Raw genomic sequence first — 26,944 nt, 5'->3', positions numbered from 1 at the left:
TAATTTAGAATAGATATAGAGATTTATATGGAATACATATTAGAACACAACTTATGGTGTTTTTAAAATCTCATAGAAATTTTAACAGTACGATACATACACTCCTTTTTACTCGAATTTGCGTGGTACAAGAGTACTGCGATGTATCTTAAAATCAGAACATACAGGGTACAAATAAGATAACATTTTAAATGGAAAACGAAATTTTGACATGTAAAACATTCTTATTTTGAATGTACACTTCAGATATTTTTCGACGATAAAAACATTCTGTATGTAAGTGTAGAAATGATGTCATGCTTCGAGAAATTAAAAAGTTTAGTGAAATAAAATCACTTTAATTCATTAATTTCATTGCATGGCGTTGAATAAAATAGTGATAAAAATCAGCTCGGCGCTTAATGTGTTAACACAATGGCGCCCTTTAAGAGGGATTTGCGTGACGGGCGAGGGTTTAAACCGCAGAGAAAAAAAATCGGACGCTGACGTATTTAAGGGAAAGAAGTTGGTTTGGTTTTCAAATTAGTGAAATGTCGACTTCCAAACCATTCACACTACACGTATTCCTAATACTGTTCGCGAGTTCATCAGTTTCAAATGACATATTGTATGTTTTGTACAGAGTAATATTTTTAGTATTCAAAATGGATAGTGATGAATCATCGATCATTAGTAACAGTTCTAATTAACACATTGTTGATGGTATAATGCGAATTGAATCGATATTCGAACCAATGTAAATATTTTATTAAACGAATTCTTTCATTAAAATTTGGTTTTGCACGCACAAACTATAATTTGTTGTCTCGCGTATTCATTGTCTGAAAACTGAATAATGTCGAATCGCGTTTACCGTTTTCTGCGTTTAAGAAATGAAAAACGCCGATTCGTGTCTCCTGTCTTCAGTGTTTAGTAAATGAAAAACACCGATTCAGGTTTCCCGTCGACAGTGTGTTAATAATTGTTTCCATTTGTTTGCAGAAAGACGATGTTGAAGTGGCATTGAGGAATCGTGAAATGAACAGAGAGGAAGCTTTGGAACTTTTAAGTCAGTTACGACCCTTAGATCAATGGAGAAGACATGACAGTCACTCCACTTATGATCCGACTAATCAAGCTACAACTGCACCAGCATATCCTAGATTTAATCATGTCGCACAACAGATGTCTTTCCCGCCGGTAAGATAATTGTTGTAATCTTCAGCATTCTGATATTACATAAGATCTTGGTATCACTTATACATTCTTGAGATAGTGTACTACCATAATAGCAGAATGTATTCTGTGCCTTTCCCGTATGTTTCTGTTGCCACAAAATGTTTTAAAACATGCCTTACCGTTTCAGTACGAGGGAATAATATAGCCATGAAAATGATGTCAGTTCTATTGGTTCAATTATTTAGACCAATAAAATTGATATATAATAAATGTAAACCATATTCTACTCATCGTGAAGATGAAAAGTCTGAAAGGAACCATAGGTCGGAACTCAACCATTCTCTTGAAAAATTATGTGAAAGTTTCATTACGTTTTAAACTGATTCTATTTATAATATATTGAATGTCGCGGTCAGATACAACTCAGATATCATGGTATTGGTGAAGCAGTAGGGATTTCTCATTTTTGAATCAAAATTAGCACAAGATTGATCAAAAATTTTTAGTCGATTGGAAGAGTAAAAACGACAACTTCCTTACTAGTGAAAGGGAAAACAAGGTACTAAAGAAAAGGCTATAATTGCGATATTTGAGCTAGTAACATAATAAAATGTAATGTTGCAGAAATATTAAGATCATAGAAAATAATGTCAGTTATAATTCAACGATTTGTTAAGTTTTTTACTTTAATATTGGTGACAGTGATTGGTACAAGCGTTTCAACAATTTTGTAATTACTGTCTTGTCAGGAATTGGTTACGAAAAGAAAGCCTTACGCTATTAATGTCATCAAATACGGTTTGCAGTCACGTGAAACCTAATCTAAAAAAATGACAGTATTTAGGTGACTATGAGTATTAGGTATATAAGGTGACAGTATTTGGTTAGGTGGTAGTAATTGGGGTGTCAGTAATCCGATCGAATACGTTTTACGGGTGGTAGTAATAAGTTTCGACATATATTTTTGAAACTAATGTATTTATAAATAAAAGGAGAGGTTATACCTTGCTGTGACAGTCTCAAATTTCTGATTTTTCACGTATAATAAAATTTCTTGTATTTACATTATTTATGGTACCTACTGAATATTATTCATCTATTTTGTAGTTATTCATTTTAAAGCATTAGGCATACCTGTAATTGCAGGGTGCTGGAGTTGGAAGTGGAAATGCAGCTGGTAGTGTAGGAGGATCAGTTGCTAGTGCAAGCTTGCTAAAGCTACAACAGCAGCAGCAGCAGCAGCAGCAACAGGCTACTGTTCCATTACAACAACAACAACCTAGTGGTAATGCACCTCAACCACCATTCAATCAGGTAACAGTTTCAATCGTTAAATCATTGCTATGGTATAATTTTATACGTACTTTGCGAGAAACATCTCTATAATCTTCAGCAATGTAATATTACAAATGTTATTTTTTTTTATTTTAGGCTTCTAGAACTCCGCAGAATCAGCCAAGTACTCAACAGCTACGTATGTTAGTGCAACAAATTCAGTTAGCCGTCCAGGAAGGTTATTTAAACCATCAGATTCTAAATCAACCTCTTGCACCTCAAACTTTAATACTCTTGAACCAATTATTGCAACAAATAAAAGTTCTGCAGCAACTTCATCAGCAGCATTCGGTACAAAGTACTGTGAAGGGTAATGGCCAATCGGTCCTCCAAATCAGTGTACAAATTACAAAAACCAAGCAGCAAATAGCAAATCTACAAAATCAAATTGCTGTGCAACAAGCGACTTACATGAAACAGCAACAGCAGCAACAACAGCAACAACAACATCCTGCTCCACAGTCTCAGAGTTCGGAGTATTATAAGAGTACTGTACATGATCCCATGTCAGCCTTGCAGAACAGTTTCACGGAATTGACAATGAACAAGGAGCCTCCAATCGTGAGTATTTTGTGTATCTTGTATTCTAATTATAATTAAAGATTACAATTTGTAAAGATATTTTAAATTCTGCAAACATCACAGTAACTTTATACTTATAACACAATACAATAGATCACTTCACAAAGCAATACTTTTCCACAGTCGATATATTTAATATCGTCGATTTAGTAATATTTAAGTTACAATATTTTACTTTTCTAATTTCATCCTTTAATTTTTAATTACATTTGATCAATATAGTAAACGGCACATATTGATAATCAGTGAAGTAGGGCAACGAAGAATGAACCAGTTTGTATAAGAAAAACATGATATGAGATTTTAAGGTATATTAAACTGCTTTGATTTAGTTATGAAAATGTTTAAACAAATAGGTGAAATCTTTAATTCTCTTCGAACGCTCTTTACCGAGTAATAATAAATAATATTTTGTTACAGAATCAGCAACAATCAAGACTGAACCAGTGGAAGTTGCCTTCGTTGGACAAGGACGGAGAGTTAGTTTCGAACGAATTCTCAAGAGCACCCGGAACAACCAGTAAGCCAGCAGCTACATCGGCTGGTTTGACACAATCACACAGTAGTCCTAACATGAATCCTTTGTTGGGTCAAGGGGATGGTACATGGTCCACCAGGCTCGGGGAGAGTGGATGGCCTGATCCAGGTAACACGGACTCTACTGATGGAAAGGAGTGGCAACCAACTGGTGCAGCTGCTTTCACTGACCTGGTACCTGAATTTGAACCTGGCAAGCCATGGAAGGTAATCCATTTCCAATACCGTACTTCCTATGGCAAGAAACTTTTTCAGTACCTATATCTCTTTTCCATTGGCTATACGTACGTGCGTTTATATATATTGTTATTATATTAACAAACATCAGTGATTAATCTCTTTAATACCTTGTGTGAAAATCTTGACGAGTTGGGGCAGGTTTCAAGCATGGTCATTCAGGTCTTATGGTAATTTAATGTAGTGATTCTAATTTTTGTTTCTAAATTACGAAGATTAAAATTTTTTATGCAATTTATTTTTTGGGCATTCTATAATATTTTTCTTTAATAAGTGTAATAGGAATACATTACACGGTTTAATGAATGCGTTTATAGAATATTTCAATACACAATAATCAGAGAAAAACAATTTCTGTTTAACGTTACATTTTCAAAAATTAATATGCGAAAGTTGAATTTGCATTAACATCCACAATTTAATGACTACATTGAATTGCTTGAAGTGAGCGATAATACTATTCTTTACAGTCTTTAGCATTAATATCTTATTTATTACTGAAAAGAATTTTGTTAACTAAACGAAGAGGAAAATTTTCAAAGAATAGAAATAGATATAACTGGACAAACAGTTGTTATACTTGCAATACATTTATAGGCGACGGATGTCGTTTATAAAGTATCAAGTTACGCTAATGGATTTACATACATAAGTTTGGCAGCAAGATTCAAATTACACTGAACTAATAATGTAATCTTTGATAAAGTTGATGTATATACATAATTGCAATAATTACGAAGTAATAGAAGGTTAGTGGAAGTCATTCAGTATTCATACATAGCAAGTAAATTTCAGTATTACGTTTCTCATTTAGTCGTTGGCTTGATATTATTAGGTTGATGAGGAATAAATTGTCGTTTAAACATGTTTGGGATACTGTTTGGCGGATGATATTATTATAAAGTGTGTAGAACTTCTTCAGTTGTTTTTGTTATCTGGATGAATAACACATTTTCCTCAATATATCTCGAACTACTCAGTTCACAACAAAACGGTTTTCAGTAACAGTTTTATAATTATAAAAATACCTATGTAACTAGTTTTTAATACATTAGTTTGATTAACCTTTCAGGGACAACGGCAAGTTCCTCGTTTTTCCCGTTCGGTCGACTGTACATGGTGTTACATAAGTTACTGTAATCTATTAATGAATCAAATTTTCAGATATTTTTCGTAGTTATGTTTACATGGGCGTAGCCAAGGGGGGCGGGGGCAGTGGGGCATTTGCGGTAGCTTCAGTCGATTACACGTTGCGGTAGCTTCGGGCAAGCATGAGCGGCTAGAAATCTACGCAGACCCGCTGGCCCGGCACCAGGTTCGGGCTAGTTCTGGTGAATCGAAAGACTGACGGGTAGACCCGTGTACATATATACCCGCCCGTTACAGACCTCTAATACACGGAGTCTTCATCCTTGATGAGTTAAAAAAATACAGAACGAAACTAAAATCATTCTATCATCGTACAAAATTTGTTAATATAAACTACAGGCCGATATGTAGAAAACTGTTACATATGCTGGATTGGACTTTTTTTTAGGTTAATTCAGGTCCACCTATATTTCATTTCATTTTAGGGTACCCAGATGAAAAGCATTGAGGATGATCCAAGCATTACTCCCGGTTCTGTGGTCCGTTCACCACTGTCACTAGCTACAATCAAAGATCCAGATGCTATTTTCTCGTTAAGTAGCAAAACTTCGCCGCCGCCGCCACAACAACCTACCAATCTCGATACTTCTATACCAAGTTTGAGTAATTCTACATGGACATTTAATCCACCTGCATCTACCCCCAGTGTGTTCACCAGGTACATTTTATTAATTTCAAATGTAAAATAACTTTTGTTTCACTCATTTTATTACAGTTAATGTTTTACAACAGTTAAGACGAGGAAATTGCAATTCAACATTTTTTTTTTCACCGCTGCAACTATTTTACTTTTGTACTATTCAACTTTATTACTGTCTTGAAATTTCAAACATTTCGTAGCATTTTGAAGACTAATAAACATGTTGAATTGCAATATTTAATATAGAAACCTAACAGTTGCATTACATTCTTCTTAACTTCGTCTGCCATCTATCGCATTTTATTTCATCAGGCAGCGGAGCAATGCTTGTTTATAATGTATGAAACTTTCTCGTTTTCCCTGATTATACATACAGTATGTCTGTTTTAAGTATCTACACTTGATTATTTCTGTAGATATCAGCAATACGAAAAAATGTTTCAGATGAACCTTATATGGTATTTTGAAGATAATTGTTTGTCCTTAAGGTAATCTTGGAATGTGCTGTGAAGGTCACCTCTGAATTTTTGAATAGAACCCTGCATTTTTTATCATATTTTCCAATAGCTGACATCGAGATGTATTTAAAACACTAGATACAGTTGTATTTGTCGAAATATTTTGTTGAGTTATTATAAACTGTAAAGACACTTAAAACGGACATACTGTATGTATATACTATATGTTCTATTTTAAACATTCGAAATAAACAAACATTATTTATAGCTCTAAAAACACTTGGGGCGAGTCTGCACCACCACCAACTGCAGTCACTTCAGAACTGTGGGGAGCACCTATTAGTAAAGTTCGTGGGCCACCGCCTGGTCTAAGTAGCAAAGCCGCAGGAAATACAAGTAATGGCTGGACAGGCCTCGGTACAGTTAGCAGATCGTCCAGTTCTTGGGCCCTCCAATCAAGCACAAACACTAGCTGGGTTTCTACTTGGTTATTACTCAAGAATCTGACGCCTCAGATCGATGGGTCCACGTTGAAAACTCTTTGTATGCAACACGGTCCTGTTCTGGACTTTCGGTTATTCCTTAATCACGGAATTGCATTAACCAAGTATTCTTCAAGAGACGAAGCTGTTAAGGTACAGTATTATTTATGCGTAGCTATACGTTTATTACGACACTGTATTACGTTCCGTGCTTGTTAATTATGTTATCTTTCTGCTACGTATTTACCTTTCTTTTTGTTTCAACAACCGCTCAACTTTTGGAGCGGTTTCCACTTCTTTAACACGAACGGTTGCTGATATAAAAAAATATCTGAAATATTTTTATAAGAACTATATTACTAAACTGCAGATTTTTATGCAAAATAACAGTTTATAATATAATTTATGAAGACAAAAGTAAATGTTGGAATGTCATCCTTCTCTTCCGTATTTTATTAGATTGTGGATAAAACAGTAAACTCGTTACGGAAGCTTTGTCTTTCATTATATTTCACAGGTCAAACTCATCGACCTGGATCCAGAACAGTTCCAAATCGAACCCGACGATTGAACGTTAAAGGAAGCTTTATTGTACTGTAAACTGGAAACCAATCGGACATGATGTTATAGAGAATATTTTCCTACAACTACTTAACCTTTCGAGACTCGTGTGATTTTCCACTGCATAGTCACTCGTGTCAGTCTCTCACACCGATTTTTAAATGATCGAAATATGGTGTTTATGCTGTATAGTTTCATATAATTTATTTTTAATATTTATTTAGAATTATTATCGGTAATTATTTACTTTAAGTATTCCTCACCAATTTTGATGACCTTGAAATACGTTGTCTTTTTTCTGACTAACTTTTCCCTATACATGTTACAAAATGTTTTTTTTTTTTTTAATTTTTGCTTCGTTTTTAAGTTTGAGTTAGTTTTGGGTTAGATTTGAGTTAGGTTTAGGTTAGTTCTTCGGCTCTGCCTACCCTAGCCCCAATTGTGGGGCTTTGCGAAAACTAGTGCACATGAGCCAAGCTAAGGCCTCTGAGGGGAATACCGACACTCCCCTCTCCCGGGAGATCACGTTCCTAACTAACAAACTAACTAACTAACTAGTTCTTCGACTCGCCCCTATTGGCAGGCGAATGTTCCGACAATCAACTCCTCAGAGAAAATGCTATTAGTAATCAGTAATCAGTAGGTTTAGGTTACACTCGTGCCTCCAACTGGCCCGGGCCTAATAAAATTGGATCAGGTGGAAAAGTCGAGGTAACTTAACCCCCGGGTAAACGCTCCTTTTAGTTCTTTAAATAAGTCTAGTGCAGAAATTGTATGCATCTGAATATTCTGAATAGTGTGACGATAATCTGAGAAAAGAAATTAAGGAACATTTTGTATGATATTCTAGGCACAAGGGGCTCTGAACAATTGCGTCTTGGGCAACACAACAATCTTCGCAGAATATCCCGCCGATAGCGAGGTACATGCATTGCTACAACAGCTGGGTCATGGTGGTCAGCAGCAGACTGGAGCTACTGCAGGAGCTGGCTGGGGCCTTCGACCATCGAACAAAACTGGTCCACCACCCGATACTTGGGGCGGCAGCTCCAGCCAACTGTGGGGCGCCCCACCTAGTAGTAACTCTCTTTGGAGCAACGCCAGCATCGACAACAACGATCAACAACGTGCTACGCCCAGTTCTCTGAACTCGTACTTACCCGGAGACCTTCTGGGAGGTGAGTCGATGTAGAGTGCCGCACGGAAAGGCGATACCACTCGTTCGACGATCAAGCCTTCTTCTTCGTGATACGTCAATTATATTGCGCATTGTCAGATGAGTCGGTTCTCTTGAACAAGTTACTTAAATTAGTGCCGCGCGCTAGCGCGCACCATGATATATCGCGTGATTCCGCCAGCAGTAGGAATCCGATTTGACATTTTTTCTCCAATAGAATATTGAAATCAGGATTCACGCCGGGGAGGAGGTATGTTATGAATTTCAAGGCTTTCGGTGTGCGCTGTGTTTTCTCGATGGTTTCGGGTAGTACCAATTACAATTAATGATTCGCGTAACTACTGTTATTATTACGCGTACTATACGATGATCGCGTACTATGTCGTTTTAAACCTTAAATTAGTATTACCGTTATATCGCTTATGTTACAACCTTTGGTGTTTTGATATTCTAAGATAATACTAATTTTATCCAATGAACGTGCGTGATGCACGTCAGTTTCAGTCGACACGTTTCACAGCGTTTCAGTTATTGAATTAGTATTATTCTTCCTGTGCAGATCGTGTTTTTTTTTTGTTGGTATCGTGTCTTTTCTAACATTCTGTTTAATCAACGAACATGTATTATTAATATTCTACAAAGCTTAAGTTGGAACTTCGGTATGCTGCCGCATACTATTCATCGATGTTTTAATAATTTTGATATTATTTCTTAATGCACGTACGTGCACGCTACCGCAGTGCAATACCCTAGAAAGAGGTCTGATTTTAAATCAATGAAATATTGCATTTTTCAGTATTTAATATTTCGACCTGTTGTTATTGAGATTTATCTAGTAGTAATTCTATGGCTCGTATATTTGCTGATGCGTTGTATTTAATAAACGCATATTATTACATTTTAATTCGTAAGTTTATACAAATCTTACAATAATTATATACGCGCGCTGCCCTTCTGTAATAATATTGATGACTGTGTACGTGGTCTTTTTTAGCATGATATGTATTATTGGTGTATAATTTTGTTTCGATAATGGTATAATTTATTTATGTGTAAACATGCGCGTGCATACGATCAATATTAAAACATCGATGTGCAAACAGTTCCATTGAAGTAATAGAAATTTCAACTGTTATCGTGTATTTCGGGAATTGAAGCACAAACGATAGAGAAATAAAAAAAAAACTAAGCGTCTACACCGCAGCCAATTAGGTTCAAAGATAAAAAGTAAAAGAAATGAAACGTCGGCTAGTTTTAACTGTGGCGCTGCCAACGCGTTCTTAGGAATGTGCGTGTAAGAAAATAAAATATGATCGATGGTCCCACGAGTGTTCCACTCTTTTGCTCTAAACAGTTTCCTTTAATCGAAACTGCAATGCGCATTATATATCAAACGTAGACTGTACCAATCTAATCAAAACAGAAAAAGTGGCAAACTTAAATAATATATAAACGGAACAAAAAAAAAAGAAAAAAAACGAAAGAAAGAAATAAGAGGAATAGAAGAATGATCTTTAAAGTAACGAAGCGAAGATTCGCGTCGATACTACGGGCTATACCTACCTCTTCCATTAGCAACGGAGAATAGAGAATCGACTTTTTAGTGGAATTTTCATTAGTTTACACGTAACAGTAGCAAGAACGACTTAGGCGATTGTTGCCAGCAAGAATAATAATAATAATAATAATAACAATAATAATAATAATAATAATAATATGGATGGTAATTATTTTTGTACATTATCGTAACCGTTAGAACCTTCAAATTTGACTAAAGTCGACAAAAACGATTAAAAAATCGTTAATTTAAATTAAGTTGGCATATTAGTATTGTTACTGTTATTTTCCATAGAGAATGAAGCGTTAATTATAATCATATGTCATCGACGTGTATTGTTACATTACTCGAGTCACGGTAAAATGTTCAAGCTGCTACTAATTCAACTAAAAATCGATTCTTCGTCCTATTATGTCCAGACACCTTTAAAGGGGTAGTATATCGGGGTCCGAATTCTTGCGACGACAACAAAAACGATACCAAATGTTATCGCAATAACGTAAAGTTTATTCTATATTAAATCTAAATGCCACCTGTCGTGCCAATGTCCAGCGTGTCTCTTTACCATTTACTAATTATAGTGTTATAACGAAATGGCAATTTGATGTTTTTTCTCTAGCTATCTTTGTCTGCCTGCCTATTTGTGTGTCTGTCGGTCTGTCTGTTGCCCCCCCCCCCTCCATGTTCTTTGTAAAGTGATTGATAGAGGGGAGAATATTACACCACTTCCCATTGGTTAATAGACAAAAAATCTATTCAAGAAATTTATACGTAAACGGTTTGATTTCATATTCTAAAACAAATTTTCTTTCTCGAAGGAACTTCGAGTTTTCAGGTCATACTTTTTTTGTGTACTTATTCTATATATTGCATTATTTTTCAAATTCGATTCTCTACTTGTATGCATATTTTTCGGTATAATGATAAATTTGATCGCATGTACATATGAAGTGTACACTAGCGTTGTGAAGTATTTTACGTTTGGTTTCTTATACTTATTCCGAACATTCAGTGCCTGATGAAAGTATCATTTAATATTATAATTAAAATTAAAATATAGCTACTATGATCACAATTGAATAATCAGTATAGAGTAAATTATATATTACAATAATTTGGTTGAAATATATACACGTGAATATATGTATATGCGCCTATGCTCAAGTATGTATTTGTTTTAAGTAGATTTTAGCGTTCTATGGTCATTTCTTTTGTTTTACCAATATTGTCGAAAAAAATGATTTAACCAGTTGTGATTTAGGTTTGGACATTTGTGTTATAAAAGGGAAGAAGGTATTGACTTTGAAAATTTAAAAGACTAATCAAGATAAATATAGACGTTGATGATATTGTATATTTCTGATTGGACCATTGGGAGGGAGGTTCGATAATACGAGAGGGGTGAAAATAAGATGTAGAATAGAGATCTAGGCGAAGCCTTACTGATGACTAATTCTCATCGTCCCTTCACCCTCTGTGGTGTGCATGTGACTACGTGGATAGCTTATGTGTGCCTGTTAACGAATCCATGTATATATGCGTCTGGTGTGTCCGTTTGTGTGAGTAGTGCGTGTATGCGTGCTTCTGAATGATTTCAACGTCAAAGGTACCTGAATGGACTGATAAACATACCGATGTGGAAAAAAAAGTGTTTATTCATTGCACAATATTTTCTTTCTGATGTGTTAAAGTGTATCATAACGCCCTCAGACCTTCAGTTCTGTTCAGTGACAGGACTAAAGCTCCTTTTTTACAATCCGGTAATGCAGAAAACGCACGAGGTTAAACTTTAACTTCAATCTGTGTCAAGTGCCGATGCATTTTAAATATTAACATAAAATCGTAACGATTCTCTGGAATTTGTTTTTGTCAGGACTTTTAGCATTTGAACATTAGAGATTTAAATCATTTTATGCGCCCTATGTTTACTAGTAAATAAAAGTTGCAAACAGTGAACAAATCTGGGCCATTAACGCTTTATAAGCAATCAAACAGTCGAAAACTAGTTTCTTTCGAAAGAAAAAGATTAGATTAATATAATAAGAAACAAATGAAGGGATCAAAAAAAAATTGGTATATTTAGTTTGGGATTATCTGAAATTTAAAAGATTCATTCTTTAAAAATCAAAAGTTTGGAAAATGTATATGTTAGAATTTCCATATTTATTCAAAAGTTATAGAATGTAATGAATTTATGTGTACACTTTAGTGGGTGTGAAATTATTGATAGATGTGTAAGTAGATAGAAAACTACTTAAAATATTAAAATTCCCAGTAGTATGTTCGGAAAACCAAAGAAAGTCGATACTAGAAAACATTTTTTACCATTTAACTACTGTCTTTGGTAGTGCAAGTAAATGCCATATGGACAGAGAGTATAATATAGACTGATATATGTATTCAGTCATAAATGTTAGATTTCCTTTTTTCTCTTTTAGTAACAGACATACATGTTTACTATATAACAAAGGCAGTGTCGTCTTATTCAAACAGTGTTTTATTTAGATCTTTGTTATCTTCCTCTGCAAGACATTCTTCGAAGAATTTGCCTTCAATAATTTAACTTTATACAACATTACTAAACATAGATGATAATGTATCGAAGAAGGATGTACACTTAATCATACCCATTTTGTAATATTTTGGAGGAAGCTTATTAATATTTTATCTACTATTAATATGAATTGCTAATAATGTTAGTGTAGTAGTATTCACTTACTAAACAACTTGTTAGAAAGCTTATGAAAGCTGATAAGTAGTTTATATAACTTCAAATGTATATTATATCACGTATTTGTCTAAAAAAAAGAAAAGAAAACCAAAAAAAAAAAGAAAGAAAAAGTATTGGCGCTTCAGGTCGCTGCCCCAAAAGACTTCCATCAAGTGCAACGTAAGTTAGTACTATGTTATTCCAATGCGCGAAAAGAAATCTTAAGCATCTATTGAAACTTAAAAATGCATTTCCTTTAATTTATTTCTTTTAAACTGTGTTTACTCCAAGTGTATCCCGAAGACTTGAAATACATTTACCGTGATATTCAACTTAGGTTCTTAGATGAATCGTTTCGAAATAAGTACTTGACCGAATTTAGAGTGATTTCAGATATTTCGATAATATAATTTATAAAATTTTAATGCTAATGCTTGAGAAAAAGCTGCCTCTGCAACTCATCGAAATTAGTTGATGTTAAGCTTTTATCCGGATATCTAAGGTTCTCGGGAACCATTGAATTATAACAATAATAATAAATATAATAAGAATTAAGAACAAAAATAACAATAATATTACTACTAATAGTAAATGTAATGATAATAGCCATGATGATGATAATAACTTGTTTGATGAATGTAATAGCAATGATAGTACTACCAGTATAATAAAGTTAATAGTGACAGTAGTATTAGTAGTAGCAGTAAAAATAAAAATCGTAGTATTAACATAAGCAAACAAATATTTCTATCCGTAGTAAGGTTAGTAGCTGTGCTTGTGAATTACGTTTGCAATCTTAGTAATAGCAGCCGTAACAGTAGCAGTGGTGATTGACAATGATAGTAATAGCGGCAATATTATTTGATGTTCTAATAGTATTAACCATATTGTTACCATTATTACTGCTTCTGTTACTACTACAATAATTATTCGTTTAATTTCTCGCATGGCTAAACACACGAGCGCTTTCGATATTCTTGGGGCTGCTGTTCTTAGAATTACTACATTTAGTATTACTAGTATCATCATAGTTGTTGCTAATTTTATTACTGCTGCTACTACTACCATTACTACCATTGTTACTATTATGAATATTAACTGCTATTCGTGCTGCATTGATTGTTCTTACCTTATGCTACTCTCTGCTGCGGCCACTCTTAATCCTTATTGTTTACCACTACCATTACCAGTAATTATTATTTACAATAGCAGTGTATCGTGACTGTTACTATTACGATTATTATGAGTGCAATTATTGTTGCTGCTACTCCTACTATTATTACTACTTAATACTAAAAAAGATATTCTATAATTGTTGGTGCTGTAAATCACTGCTACTGTTATTATTAGCCTTGCTACTATTATCACTGCTTCTGTTACGGTTGTTAATATTTATAACATTACTTAACACTACTATCACTTACTATTGTCACTCTTGGTTTTACTGCACCTGTGATAATAGTCGTAGTCGTAATAATAACAGTAGTTATGAAATTATAATAGTAGTAGGTAACATCAGTGGCAGTAGTCATAGTAGTTTTAGTTCGAGTAGGATTAACCATGGTAGTAGTAAGGCTGCTAACGATAATATAAATTGTACGAATGAACATGACGTTACTGATTACAATATTCAATAACCAATAATCCGTACATACAATAATACGAGTGATGATTATAATAATGATAATGATAGTAATAGTGGGTATAGTGTAAATAGTTACAATAGTATTAGTATTAATAGTAGTAGTGATAATACCCGTAATAACAAGAGCTACGGCAGCAGCAGCAGTAGTAGTATAGTATATATAAGGAAGCAGCAAGTCATTTAAGGATAGGTATGGATAGTACTGATAGTAATGAATAATGAGTAAGATTATAATAAATAAGAGCATAGGTCTGAGGGCGTTTAAACATAGTAAATGTACCTTTATTGCGTTCCGCGATGTGGAACTGAAATGTGTATCGCAAGAGGGAAACTAAATTTATACGAGCGCTGGTACTTCCAACGACAATGTTCTTTTTCTCGTTCGAGATAAAACATAAGAAACAATTAATTATCCTTCATTGTAAGGATAGATGGCAGCACACTCTAAGCATGATCGAAATATACTTGTAATTGTAAACATTTGATATACTAAGTTAACAAAAACGAATATACGAGTACATAATCGAAATTCTTACGACACTGAGGGCATGCGTATAGCTTTATGTTATAGTTGAAAAGACTTCTCGGAACAATTGATTCTCACCTAGAGATTCAAAAATCCTTTACTTGTAAAAGTACGGAGTAATAGTACATTACATGAAAATGATAAATCTAACTTGAAAATGTATTATTCTTTGAGTGAACAAAAAAAAGTATTAGTATTCAGTTAATATTTCGATTTCAAAAAGTGGTAATTTGTCATTCATTATTTGAACATATTTCAGTCATTCTAATGGGTTCAGTAATTAAACGGAAGCGCTATCAGTTTATTGGTAATTTACAATTATTTAAAACATATAAAATTCATAATAAGATTTTTCGTAGTAACACTACGGTTTTTTGTGCGCATGCGCAAAAACTACGTGTTCATAATTTTCCCTCGTGATATACTATCCCACTTACGGGGGGAACTGTCTAAGTGTAAACATCATTGATTAATCAGCTTTTCTAGTTTGTGGTACAATACTCGTCGAGATGAATACGCCAATAGTTATTTCGTTAATAGTTTATGAGACATTAACAATGGAAGTTCATTCTGTGCGGTATATTCTGAACGACTGACAGTAAACTCTTGTGCGCAGCAGTTAAGTGCCCTAAGCAAAGCGTATGCTAACTCTCTGGACGTGGGTTTCAATACCGGTGAGTTCAATTTTTTGCCATTAGTTCTATATTTCTTTTAAATTTCAACTGAACGTACAATTACGGATATTTATTTGCAGTATAGGTAATGAATACGAGAAATATTTTTATTTAAAATACACTTGAAAACTTACGGTTCTAGAATAATGTATGGTACAATATTTTTCGTGCTTGCAGTTCGCGTGCAAGTATAGTTATAAAATACATGTACATACACGCTTACCTGTATTAAATTATTACTGCGTATACTGGCACGTCTTCAATATTAATGTAAACACTTAAAAATTGACGGTTGCGTAAAATATTTGGTAGAATTTTCCCTATCAGGGTCAGTGTCTAGGTATCATCATGAAGTAACCAAATATTTTTTTATTTGTACTTTATTTGTTCTTTTAATTTTATGTTGCGTAGACATTTAAAAAAAAAAGCTATTATCAGCAATGAAAAAAATATTGAGCACGCCGATATTCAAGCCCACGTCCAAAAAGTTTGCGCATGTCTCGCAGTCGGATACTTAATCCCTTGGCATACGATTTTTTTACGACTTCACTCTGAAGAATTCCTTTATCGTTAGCATTTTCCCAGATACAAAAGGAATTTTATTCTTATGGCAAGTGTCACATTTATTCTGAACCTTAAATATTAATACTAGCGAAACAGTATTTCACGTCGACTCAAAGGAAACGAATAACATACATATTTACCAAATTCAGTTTGAAATCGTTATCACTTGTCTGGCTCGATGTAAGGCAACAGGTTAAACCGTTGCGCCAAGCAGGTAGTTGAAAACATCGCCCACAATTTAGGATATATTGCAGACGAGCGAACTTTAATTATTCATATTTCGTAAACTATTTACGGTCTACGTCCACAAGGGGGTACGGACATGTTCAGTTCGGCAAGTACTGCAAAGTGGCAAAAGCTGATTAAAAATGAAGGTTACACTTGGGGAGTTCTCCCTCATTAGTTGGTTCACCTGGCTATGTCTGTTGTCGAACACATGTTTGTTTGCGTATAACGTTCACTATACTTGACTATACTTATTGGATTTATTGTCTGTGTTCTTTGAAAACTTATTGATCTGAAGTAGGACAATATTGTTGGTTTCTGATGAGAAAAAGTAGATGGGAACGTTGAGTTTCTGTACTGAACTATACTGTGTTGTGTTGGGACTTTTATGACTCTAAGTATGGTATTTTGGTTTGACAAAAATACTTTCGATAATTTGAATAACAATACTGAAGTGTTCTTATTCCGAGATAGTAACATTAACCAACCATGCTTTTCACTTCGATATAATTGTATTTTGTATCTCGGAATTTTTTTGTTTAGTTTTTATCTGAAGTAGGTTGATAGTCGGATCAAGAAAATGAACGTTGGGGCCTTTAGGCTGGAAGTATTTGTTACAATGCAATCCTTGCAGACGAGTAATGTGATGTTGGATGTTTGTGACTCGACAAATTGTTACCGTATTTACTAGAATAAGATATATGTGGAACATCAGATAGCGGGAGGTTTAAACGATATCAAGTGAATTAGATTAGCAGAAAAAAAAGTTTTAAAGGAATACAGTCAATATTATAGTGTGACTCTGTGTGTGGATGCCTTTCGTAATTTTCGACGCGTGTCCATTTGCGCATGGTATCTGCGTATGTGCGACTCTCTTACATGTACAGAATGTCCCTGGTATACGTTACAATAGTTTCAAGGATAATAAGAAAATGCATGTAGTGATAGAACAAAATATATCCCTCGATATCATGCTTCCATTTTACAGTAATATTGCTTTAAGGATAGCACTATGATTTTAAAACGGAGACTAACGTACGCGTATCGGCGGGATAAATACAATCAGAAATAGATCATTCGTCTAAATCAGATCTGTCCACGAGAGAAGTCCCATTATGCCGTGTAGTCTCCCACCAAAAGTGGTGAGCTAAGGATTGTTCACTATTACCAAAGTAAAGAGGACGTTGCGAAGACTAACGTTTTGTGATGTGAAGATAAGGGGGAAAATCAGGAGACGCAGAATTTGCGTCCTGGTTTCCATGTCAATGGAGAACTCGATAGGGATAAACGGAAACCATTTATGAACATTCGCGCGTACAGCTTCTACTTTAGATATTTCAGTTGCTCGAGCCAATCGTGCGTGTCTAGGATCACTCTTAGAATAAGGTTATAATTGGGTCGAAGTTTTTCACCGTGCACCAGTAGGAAATCAGTTATAGGAAATAGATGAAGATACAATAGTATGTATCAACACTTAGCTGTTATATTTTTGCGCCGCAACAAACATCACAAAATTTCAAAATGTTACGCATACAAAATATAATATAAATAGGATTAAAATATTTAAAACGTTTTATGGCGTCATTATTGTAAAATTGAAGCAAATCGGACATGATATTATAAGACTTTACATGGGTCCCTTCGAACTCGTTTAACATCCCTTAAAATATTTCAACGCATATCCAGGACATCCTCTACATATTAGGTGTACCAATAAATAAGATCTATTATTTTTAATTAGTACTAACGTGGAGAGTATCTCTGTACTTTTAGTCATATCTATCCGTATTCTTTGATCCTCTCCCGCACATTTAAAACTGAAACGTGTGCGAAACTACTCTGAAATTAAACTGTATTATCAATTTATTAAACTAGATAATAAATTACTTATTGGTAGACCTAATAATGACCACGGATTTAGAGTACACTTTGACGTGTACGCAATTATTTTTCTTGATTTCTAAGCGTTTTCTAGGTAATCAAGGTATTTTACGTGTTTTGAGCGCATGCGTACACACGCGCCAGTTTGAATACGCGCATACACGTGCTAGGTTCTCCCTTTCGGGATCCGATTGTTTTTTCTCTTTTCTGGGGCATAAACGCGTGTGCATTTGGGGCATGTGCCATCATTCATTTGATGATATACACGAGAATTGAAATTGTATCAGTTTTAAGAAATTATTTCAACGATTACTAATAGAATTAATATAAATTAGTCAGGGCTCGATAATTTGAAATATAACAAATGTGTCTTTATGAAAGAAAAAATAACGAATATCTTAACTTATTGTAGTCGAATCATCGAGTATAGTTAACAATTAATTTATATATTTCTTTGTAATTTAATGCATAACTTTTTAACAATGTTTAGGAATATTATCCTTATAATTGTAAATTGAATTGTCCGAGTCACTAAATTTAATAGTATAAACCTTTAGAAATTAGAGATATTTTAAATAGTTCTACAATGGCTAATGACCAATAAGGAATCGAAATGCAAGTGAAAATGAAATAAATAAAGAAATGATTTTATGCTTGATTTTCAGTTGCGATGTACGTAGAATTTTACGTATGATAAAATAATAAACAACAAAGTTTAGCAATGCTATGAAACCGTTATAAATAGAGATGTCACTATCGATCATCGATGTCATATCACTAACTTATCCTTAAACATAATCTTATCGATATTTTCGCTACGATATTGATACCCCGAGCAGAGATAAAGGAAGAAAAATTCGATTAATGCAAAATCGGTTAATTTTAACCCTATTTTTCGTTACTTTTATTGGAACGTAATATACAACGAACATGTTGCGATATTTGGGCTGTAAGTTTTTTTTTCCTGGGAACGTGACGCATTGTCGAATTAAATTATGGACTTTTGAATTGAAGATTTACTGCCAAGTAAATTATATCGTAGTAATTCCATATTGGTCACTAAATATTTTTTTATTGTTTATAGTAGATTCTGTACAATAAACAGTCGGTTATGTTTTACAAAAGTTGTTTATTCAGGATAAACATAGACCCCTTAAATAACAAGACTACGTAACTTCTGCAAAGACATAACACGGATTTCTTCCGTTTTTATAGATGCGCTATATACTTGCAATTTGTTACATTATATTACAAATCAAATTATTTATTCTTTTTGAGGTAGAAAACCATTTGTTGTACCTAATGGATTATATATTTTCCAGTTGATAGAGACAACCTAGGTATCTCTCAGATAAAACGAAGCTTTTACAAATTTTACATGATTATTATTGTACTACCAATTAATAAACTTCGGATTTTATGCATTTATAGTATACACTTGTCTATAATCTTAGTGAAATTACATGTTTAATAAACTTTGAAGAAATTTTGATTTTACTAAGATATCGATAGAACTGTCGTTACTGTACATAAATTTTAGTTCGATTCCACTGTCTGTAAATTAATCTACAAAAGTGTATATTTTTGCGTAAACATCCGCAGTTTATTAATTCCTGGCCGACACAGAATGGATTGGTGAGAGACGTTTGTTATGTGGTAAAACGAGTCGCCATTATTATTGCAACGAAGTATTTGTGATCTTCAGACAGCGATGCCAGAGTCTCTTTTCACCTAGGCTTTTAGTTGTTTTATTTAGCTCTTCAACTTACAATTAGCATATGGTAACTATCTCTCAGGACAGTAAATAACAAATACGCACGCGCGCACACAGAGAAAGGGGGGGGGTGGATATTTACATATCGTACAAATTTGGAAATTTCTTGGTAACTCCATTACTAAATTCGAAGTCTACCTTTCCACAGGACATCATGATTTTAAAGATATCCAAAGCATCGTATTTCTAGCTATTATTTCAATATGCTCATCCCGATAAGGAGTCCGAAACAGGTCATATACAGGGTGTAACAAAATTGTTGGAGAACCCGGAAATCGGAGACTCGTGAGGTGATTTGAAACAAGTTTTTCCTTAGCAAAAATGTTATCCGAGACTTTGTAAACGAGATATTAACGAAAAACCCCGACCAATCAGAGCATTTATCGCAGCGCATACCCAACGTTACCGCGGGAATTTGGCCGGCAGACTCGCGCTCTGATTGGTTGGGGTTTCTCATTAATATCTCGTTAACAAAGCCTCGGATAACATTTTTACTAAGGAAAAACTTGTTTGAAATCACCTCACGAGTCCTCCAACATTTTTGTTACACCCTGTATATAACTATAGCAAGGACTCTGAGAAATGAAAGCGTTGTACAAGCTAGGTAGAATAAAAGAACACGGAAACGTTGGTCTAGTCAAATTTCGTCCGTAGATGCAAGGCATAGGTTCGATTGCCGGCCAAAAAAAAAAGACTTTGAAGTCCAATTCGATACTCTCAGAGGTCTCCTGACACACGTCTCCCATTGAACAAAGTAACACAAACGTCTTTCAGTAAATCGATTCCGCACATTTATTCTTAGCTACCCATCGTTCTTCAGTGCCAGGCAGATGGGCATTATGGCCAGAATTCTTTTAGCTTATCTGTATATGTCCTTAAGGACATCAGTTATTCAACATGTAATATTGCCTTTTTGGAAAGCTTTCTGTAAATGCAGAGAAGCTTTTATACATATAATAATCGTATATATACCTGCATGACCAATCGAAACTTCAGTATCAGTTACACGTATAATATCTGACAAATTATTTAACACAAAGCCGTAGCAGTTGATCATATAAGTATGTGTTGGTGCAACTCAGGAATTCATTTCAGGATATTAATCCCAACTATGAACCCATACTTTACATCGTTCCTCAATAAACTAATAGACACGGTCATCGTGACCATATAGACCCAAGACCTCGTTCCTTTTTCTACGCGCGTAAACTTCAAATTTTGCGCATGAGTTGTTAATTGCCTACGACGGTACATAGTTACATCATATCTATGCGTCGAGTCCAAATTACATCCGAATAATTGGTGGTCAACCATGTCTGCTGTCCAGGTTACTAACCCTTCCGATGTGTTTCTGTATTGTTCGCATCAAAGGCATTCTTTACCATTCGTCACAGTCATCGTGCCGCAAAGTTTTTACATCTGTAGTGAGAAGATGCAAAGATCTGTAATTCATGAAGGTGATGGTCACTCATTTTCTTGTATGTATCGATGTCCTCTATCAATTCCTTGATGGCATTGTAAGTTATTTCTTTAGTCATCACATTGGCCCATCATTTACATCAGATTTTCTGTCATCTGTATAGTTAATTGAATATTCTTCATTAAGTGACTGCAGGGGGTGCAAATTGTTGGCACGCAGTTCAGTGGCTATGTATCGTCGTGCCACATATTGCTCTCACTGCCAGGTAAGAACACGTTTCATCCAAGACGGCATTAACATAACGTATAGCATTATTTAAATTGTCGTTTTTTAAACTAATTTAATCATAGTTGATGGGGCGTAATTTTACTGTTCTGAAAACTCTACATTCGAATAATAACTCCTTGATAATCAATAACTATGTAATCTTCATGGGCTCATTTATTTCGATGCTATTTACTTGGGGCATAAAAAGAGTCCGGTGCCATTTACTTGGGGCATAAAAAGAGTCCGGTGCCATTCTCAAATGTGATCAAATTTCTGTCCTTCCACTATACCGTGCTCCGATTCCAACTCACATCGGCCTGCCGCTGAGAAAAAACTGTTTGTATTTAATTGGATTCGTTTTTATACATCACTATTTAGGGATAATGACAAACGCAGCGTACGCAATATAGCCGTTTGACCGTTTAGCGTTTCGTTAGTATTAATTGTCCATTTTTGCCCCATTGACGGGGAATGTATTCTGGTGATGACATATTGGTTACTTGGATTGTTTGTACCGGCAGAGTACCGGCGAATTCACATATTCTGTATATAAAAGGAGTGTCATCACATGACAGCTCGTGTGGTCTTCCGGCAATTGGTGATTCTGGCGATTTTGTTGATTCTAGTGATTCTCCCTTTCATTAATTTTCATAATATAAATGTCGCGCTGTCCATTTTTGGTATTTTTATTTTGCTTTATCTACTGATCTGTAGTTTCACCACTTTGCAGATCCTCTATCTGTAATGCCCCACTTCACCATTTTTTTTTAGAATAATGTCCTCATTGCTTTCGGTTAATCAGACGGTCACACATTGAAGTGTCTTGTGAACAGTGCTTCTAATTATATTAAGAAAAGTCTCCCTTAGATTTGATAAAGAGACTGTGTGTGTGTCTTAATATATATCTAAAAAGGAATAGTTGGGCCTAACCAGACCTAAGGATCGCCATCTGTATGGTAATCAGATAAATTTTCCTTTCAAGAGTGAGTACTATGACTACCAGATCAATCACTACAAAACTTCGACCCACTCAACAATCCACCTTTACTCACCTCACACAAGATTAAATCTATACAAAGTAACCTTTTTAACGTCCTCATTTTTCTACGGTTCAAAGTCTGATGAATTTTAATCACATTTATTTTATTGAAATATTTACTATGAATATTATCTAATTATCTTCAGACGAAAGGTCGGGTTGCCCACATTTATGTATGTGTCACGGTAGTTAAAGTGTCCACGTGAACTTAATTTTACCCGGGCACTTATACCGTTGCATTATAGAGATGTTTTAGGGATCCAGTTATATCAGAACCAATTTTCTATTCTCCATGCATGATGTGTCGGCCCGTGCTAATTCTACGATAGTCGTGTTGGTATTACATTTTCTAATTCTATTATGTGGCATATTAAGGGGGAATAACAGCGTGACGGTTTTGAAAGTTGACGGTTTGAAAAGTGTTTTTTTGACGATGGACAATTGTGGCGCAAATACTACACATATAAACACAATTTCCCATTTCTAGAAAAGAACAATTCATTGTAGTAATAAGGGAACTTCGGATACCCGAAAATTCCAATTTATTTAAAAGTTGTACCAGTTTGTAGATAACTTCAACAGAAATGTTTGACAATTTTTGGTTCTTGAAAAAAAAATTGTTAGAATAAAAATGTAATGTGTTTAATTGTTTTATATGCGCTATAAAACTGTGTAATGAAACTGTTTAAAATTTACGATTTAGATAAAATAACATTTTCCACTACCTTTATATTGAAAAAATTGTAATCTTCTAAAGAGATTCGAAATAGGTAAATTTCAGTTAAAAACGGAAGCATAAGGTACCAAACCAACCTAAAATTACGTACATTTCACAAACAATGTAGTGTCAAATATTTGTAAAAACTTGATATTCTGTTATTACTAAATTTCTACACTTTATCAAAATTTCGCAACGTTTTTAATTGATAACGAGCATATAATGACGTGTTATTTCGAAATACGAAACCAAAACTGATACTCTTGTGGAAATCCGTTACAAAGTGGCACAGTTTTAAAATTATGAGAATTTTAAAGTTACCAAAGTTCCTTTGTAAGTACATAATAACAATAATTATAATGTTATTTATATTATTTATTATCCCGTCTATATGTTTTTTAAGTTGTTAATTGGGGAAGACGAGCTAATGTTTGTATTCAACTGTATCTTCTGATAACTTTTTGTTTTTTTTTTTCCTTCTATATTTATGTACCTGAGAAGATTCCTAAATCTAATTCTGTAGCAGTATGTGTAGTAGTATAAGTTACATGTTATACATCATATTTACGTGTATTGCGGAATAAATATCGATTCGAATTATCTTCATTTATCTTTAATTGTGCCTATATGGGTATTCACAGTCGCAAAGAATCACCTAGTTAACAGCTTAAGGTCTGCTAGGAAGATGTATACATTATACAGAATGAAATGTTGGAAATGTAGTGTAGCGAATGACACTTGTATATACTTGTAATAGAACAAACATCGTAATATATAGCGAAACGCGATGACTGAATTCTACCCAAACTTCTTGCTCGTTACATAATTACTTCATGGATCCCAAAACACAATACATAAACACTTTTTCGAGCTTTGGGTAACATTATCGACACTCAACCGATAATATCGAAACTTGATATTATCGATAATTTTATAAATCAATAAGTATTGATAATGACAACTCTAGTTATGAACGTCACGAAAGTTGGCCTGTAATTAATTTCTTAAATAATTCAAGTTTCACAACCTATATTCACTGCGATGCAAGTATATTAGTAATAATTACTCTTATAGTCTGATTCTTGAAAAATGTGATACAATATTATTTAGCAGATGTAAACGCTTGTGTTCAAATTTTAATTATTTTTATCCTCTCGTCGATTAATTTTATTGTTTCTCCTAGTTTCGGAAGAGAATGCAAGGCAGCTCAGTGAAATGCGTGCATATATGAAAACTGTCAGCATTACGTTGTATTCGGAAAGTGTATTAATCGATCGAAATGTTCGGCAAACGATCTAAATATATGTTTTTCGTAGAATCATTGGAATCGAAGGAATTTTTAAGAAACCCGAGTCAATTACCCAAAGGTTCTGCTATTATGATTAGGATCTCAAAATTTCGAACGAAGTGACGTAAGATGGCTAAGTGAACAAAGAATTGATACATTCTTAAGCGATTAAAATTTTTACGTAATTAGTTCTGAGATTTGTTGTCGAAGCCAAAAGAAGCATTCTGTATTAAATGTTTAAAATACGCTGTACGGTGATTAAAAAAGAACATGCCAATTTGTGCCAAGAATGCTGCAAACCCCTTAAGCGGGATATTTATAGTTAAACTATGCAGTCCGCAGTTTTAAAAAAACTCTTAAATGTACCAGTAATATCCCTTAAGAGAGCTTTGAATAATTCGTATCGGAATCACAGTGAATAGCGAAGGCAAATTCAAAATCTTCGAATGTAAGACATCTATAGCATAAGATTTGTGCCGTGAAAAATTTCATCCGTCAATCATTATATATTTGCTCTGAATGCAAAAAAACTGAAGGAGATATGAGTTCAATCCGAAAATGACAAGAAATTGCAAGAATCTTCCCCGAGAAAATCAGGAAATTGTAGGAGACACGTCAAAGTTCTGTAGAAGAACGTGCGTGCGATTTTAGGGATTAGTTTTCTATTGAAGATTATCGTCATTGGAATAAATTTCAAAGCAGCAAATTCACGAGAGAAAACTTGGAAGTTTTATGAAAAGTAGGAAACTCGAGCAATTACGTATATCATGAAAATAGTAACGTGCACGAACGCCTGTGTCCAGCGACAATCTTTACACCTGTAAATGATACTTGTAGTTCGAAAAATTTCAAATTTACGAATAAAAGATATTTTTTTAATTTACATTTATTTATTGGTCGTTTAATTGCTATGGATCGAATTTCGTGCGTATAGAGACTTAAGAGCATGTGTATGTTCCAAATAATCCGGGCCAAATAATTCAAAGAAATGTCTGATTTACAGATTATATTACGATTTGTGTGTAAGCGACTCAAATTTCAATGAAATTTTTACGCACACATACGGCACGGCCTTTTAATACAATTATAAATATAGAAATATTCGTGGGAAACATATGTATGGAAACATCAATCTCATAGGATTGTAGGAATTGCGGAGTAACAGGTGTTTCGTAGATGTTCAAATGTACCATTTTATTTCCGATCGTGAGAAAATTGAGGAGTAATTTAGTACTATTATATATATCTCTATAACGTTTCCCTACTTCTCAACGTCGTCTTTGTAAGGCCTTCTCAATGAGACATATATAAATATATACGGATAGAACAGTCCCTGTAGACTAAGACCCCTTACACAGTAGCGTTAACGCTCCGCTCAACTGTGTAAGAGGCCTAAGAATTCATATGCATCCGTAATCAATGTTCACTGTACTGTCAAGGGCAAAATATAGCAGTCACGACCATTTTTTTTGCATGATCGCAGAAGTGTTTTACACAACCAGGACGAGCCTTTTCACAGATTGTTTCATTGTAAAATGTTAGTATCAGCTTATGTCCAGTCTGGAGACCAGCATGAAAGTGTGCATGGATCCTGTGGTATCAATAAGTGTCAATAGGCCAGTTTCATGAGTTTGCTATAACTTGTCCATCATGTAGAGCTGATTTCTCTTCGATTGCTACCACAGAAATGATCCTGATCAACCGAAATTCGTGGTCTCAGTATTGGTTGCGCGTGTTTGCAGACCAATGACCGTTTTGTGAAATGGTGTGCCATGCGCTGATTTCGTTTGCGAACAATCCAGCTAGCTTAATCTGATGAGAATCGGAAATCTGTATGTGTGTGTATTGATATTTTTATAGACTTAGAGATACCCCTTGTGCACATGCTCCAAAGAGAAAAACATTCCGAAAGGTTACGAGGGAATAAAATCGAAAGGAACAACTGACGGGAACTCTGATTGGTTGTTTGATGTTTAAATATTATAAGGTGATACGTTTTTATGCAAGAAGGGTAGAAGGAAAATATAGAGACTCACCTATCTGCACATTAAGAGACACACACGTACACACATATACACGACCTAGCGTGCATTAATAATTATAAAACAAAATCTATATATATATATATATAAATATATATATATATATATATAATACACGAACGGACTCTTAAGCATATATTATGTAGCTATATACATATGCATATAAACACCACATAAATCTAATATAACGTTATATTATATATATATATATATTATCAGCAAGCAGTTCTGAAGAGAGCACTATTTAATAGGTTAATTAATTACTGTAAAAGAATTACTATCGATTAATGCAACAAA

At 34.2% G+C, this 26,944-nt stretch overlaps 1 protein-coding gene across 1 annotated transcript in view; it reads left to right on the top strand.

Annotated features, from left to right (window-relative positions):
• Positions 1–8,555, top strand: part of LOC107191277 (trinucleotide repeat-containing gene 6B protein) — a 34,806-nt gene extending 26,251 nt beyond the window's left edge. The window contains 7 exon segments of the mRNA XM_015580270.1: positions 982–1,179; positions 2,305–2,472; positions 2,590–3,054; positions 3,496–3,819; positions 5,424–5,656; positions 6,365–6,731; positions 7,990–8,555. Of these exon segments, the coding sequence (XP_015435756.1) occupies positions 982–1,179; positions 2,305–2,472; positions 2,590–3,054; positions 3,496–3,819; positions 5,424–5,656; positions 6,365–6,731; positions 7,990–8,331 (2,097 nt within the window). The 3' untranslated portion in view covers positions 8,332–8,555.
• Positions 8,556–26,944: the final 18,389 nt, after the last annotated feature.

The sequence above is a fragment of the Dufourea novaeangliae genome, unplaced genomic scaffold, assembly GCF_001272555.1.
Source record: "Dufourea novaeangliae isolate 0120121106 unplaced genomic scaffold, ASM127255v1 scaffold262, whole genome shotgun sequence".
Taxonomy (NCBI): domain Eukaryota; kingdom Metazoa; phylum Arthropoda; class Insecta; order Hymenoptera; family Halictidae; genus Dufourea; species Dufourea novaeangliae.
This window is presented reverse-complemented; position numbering and strand designations above follow the sequence as displayed.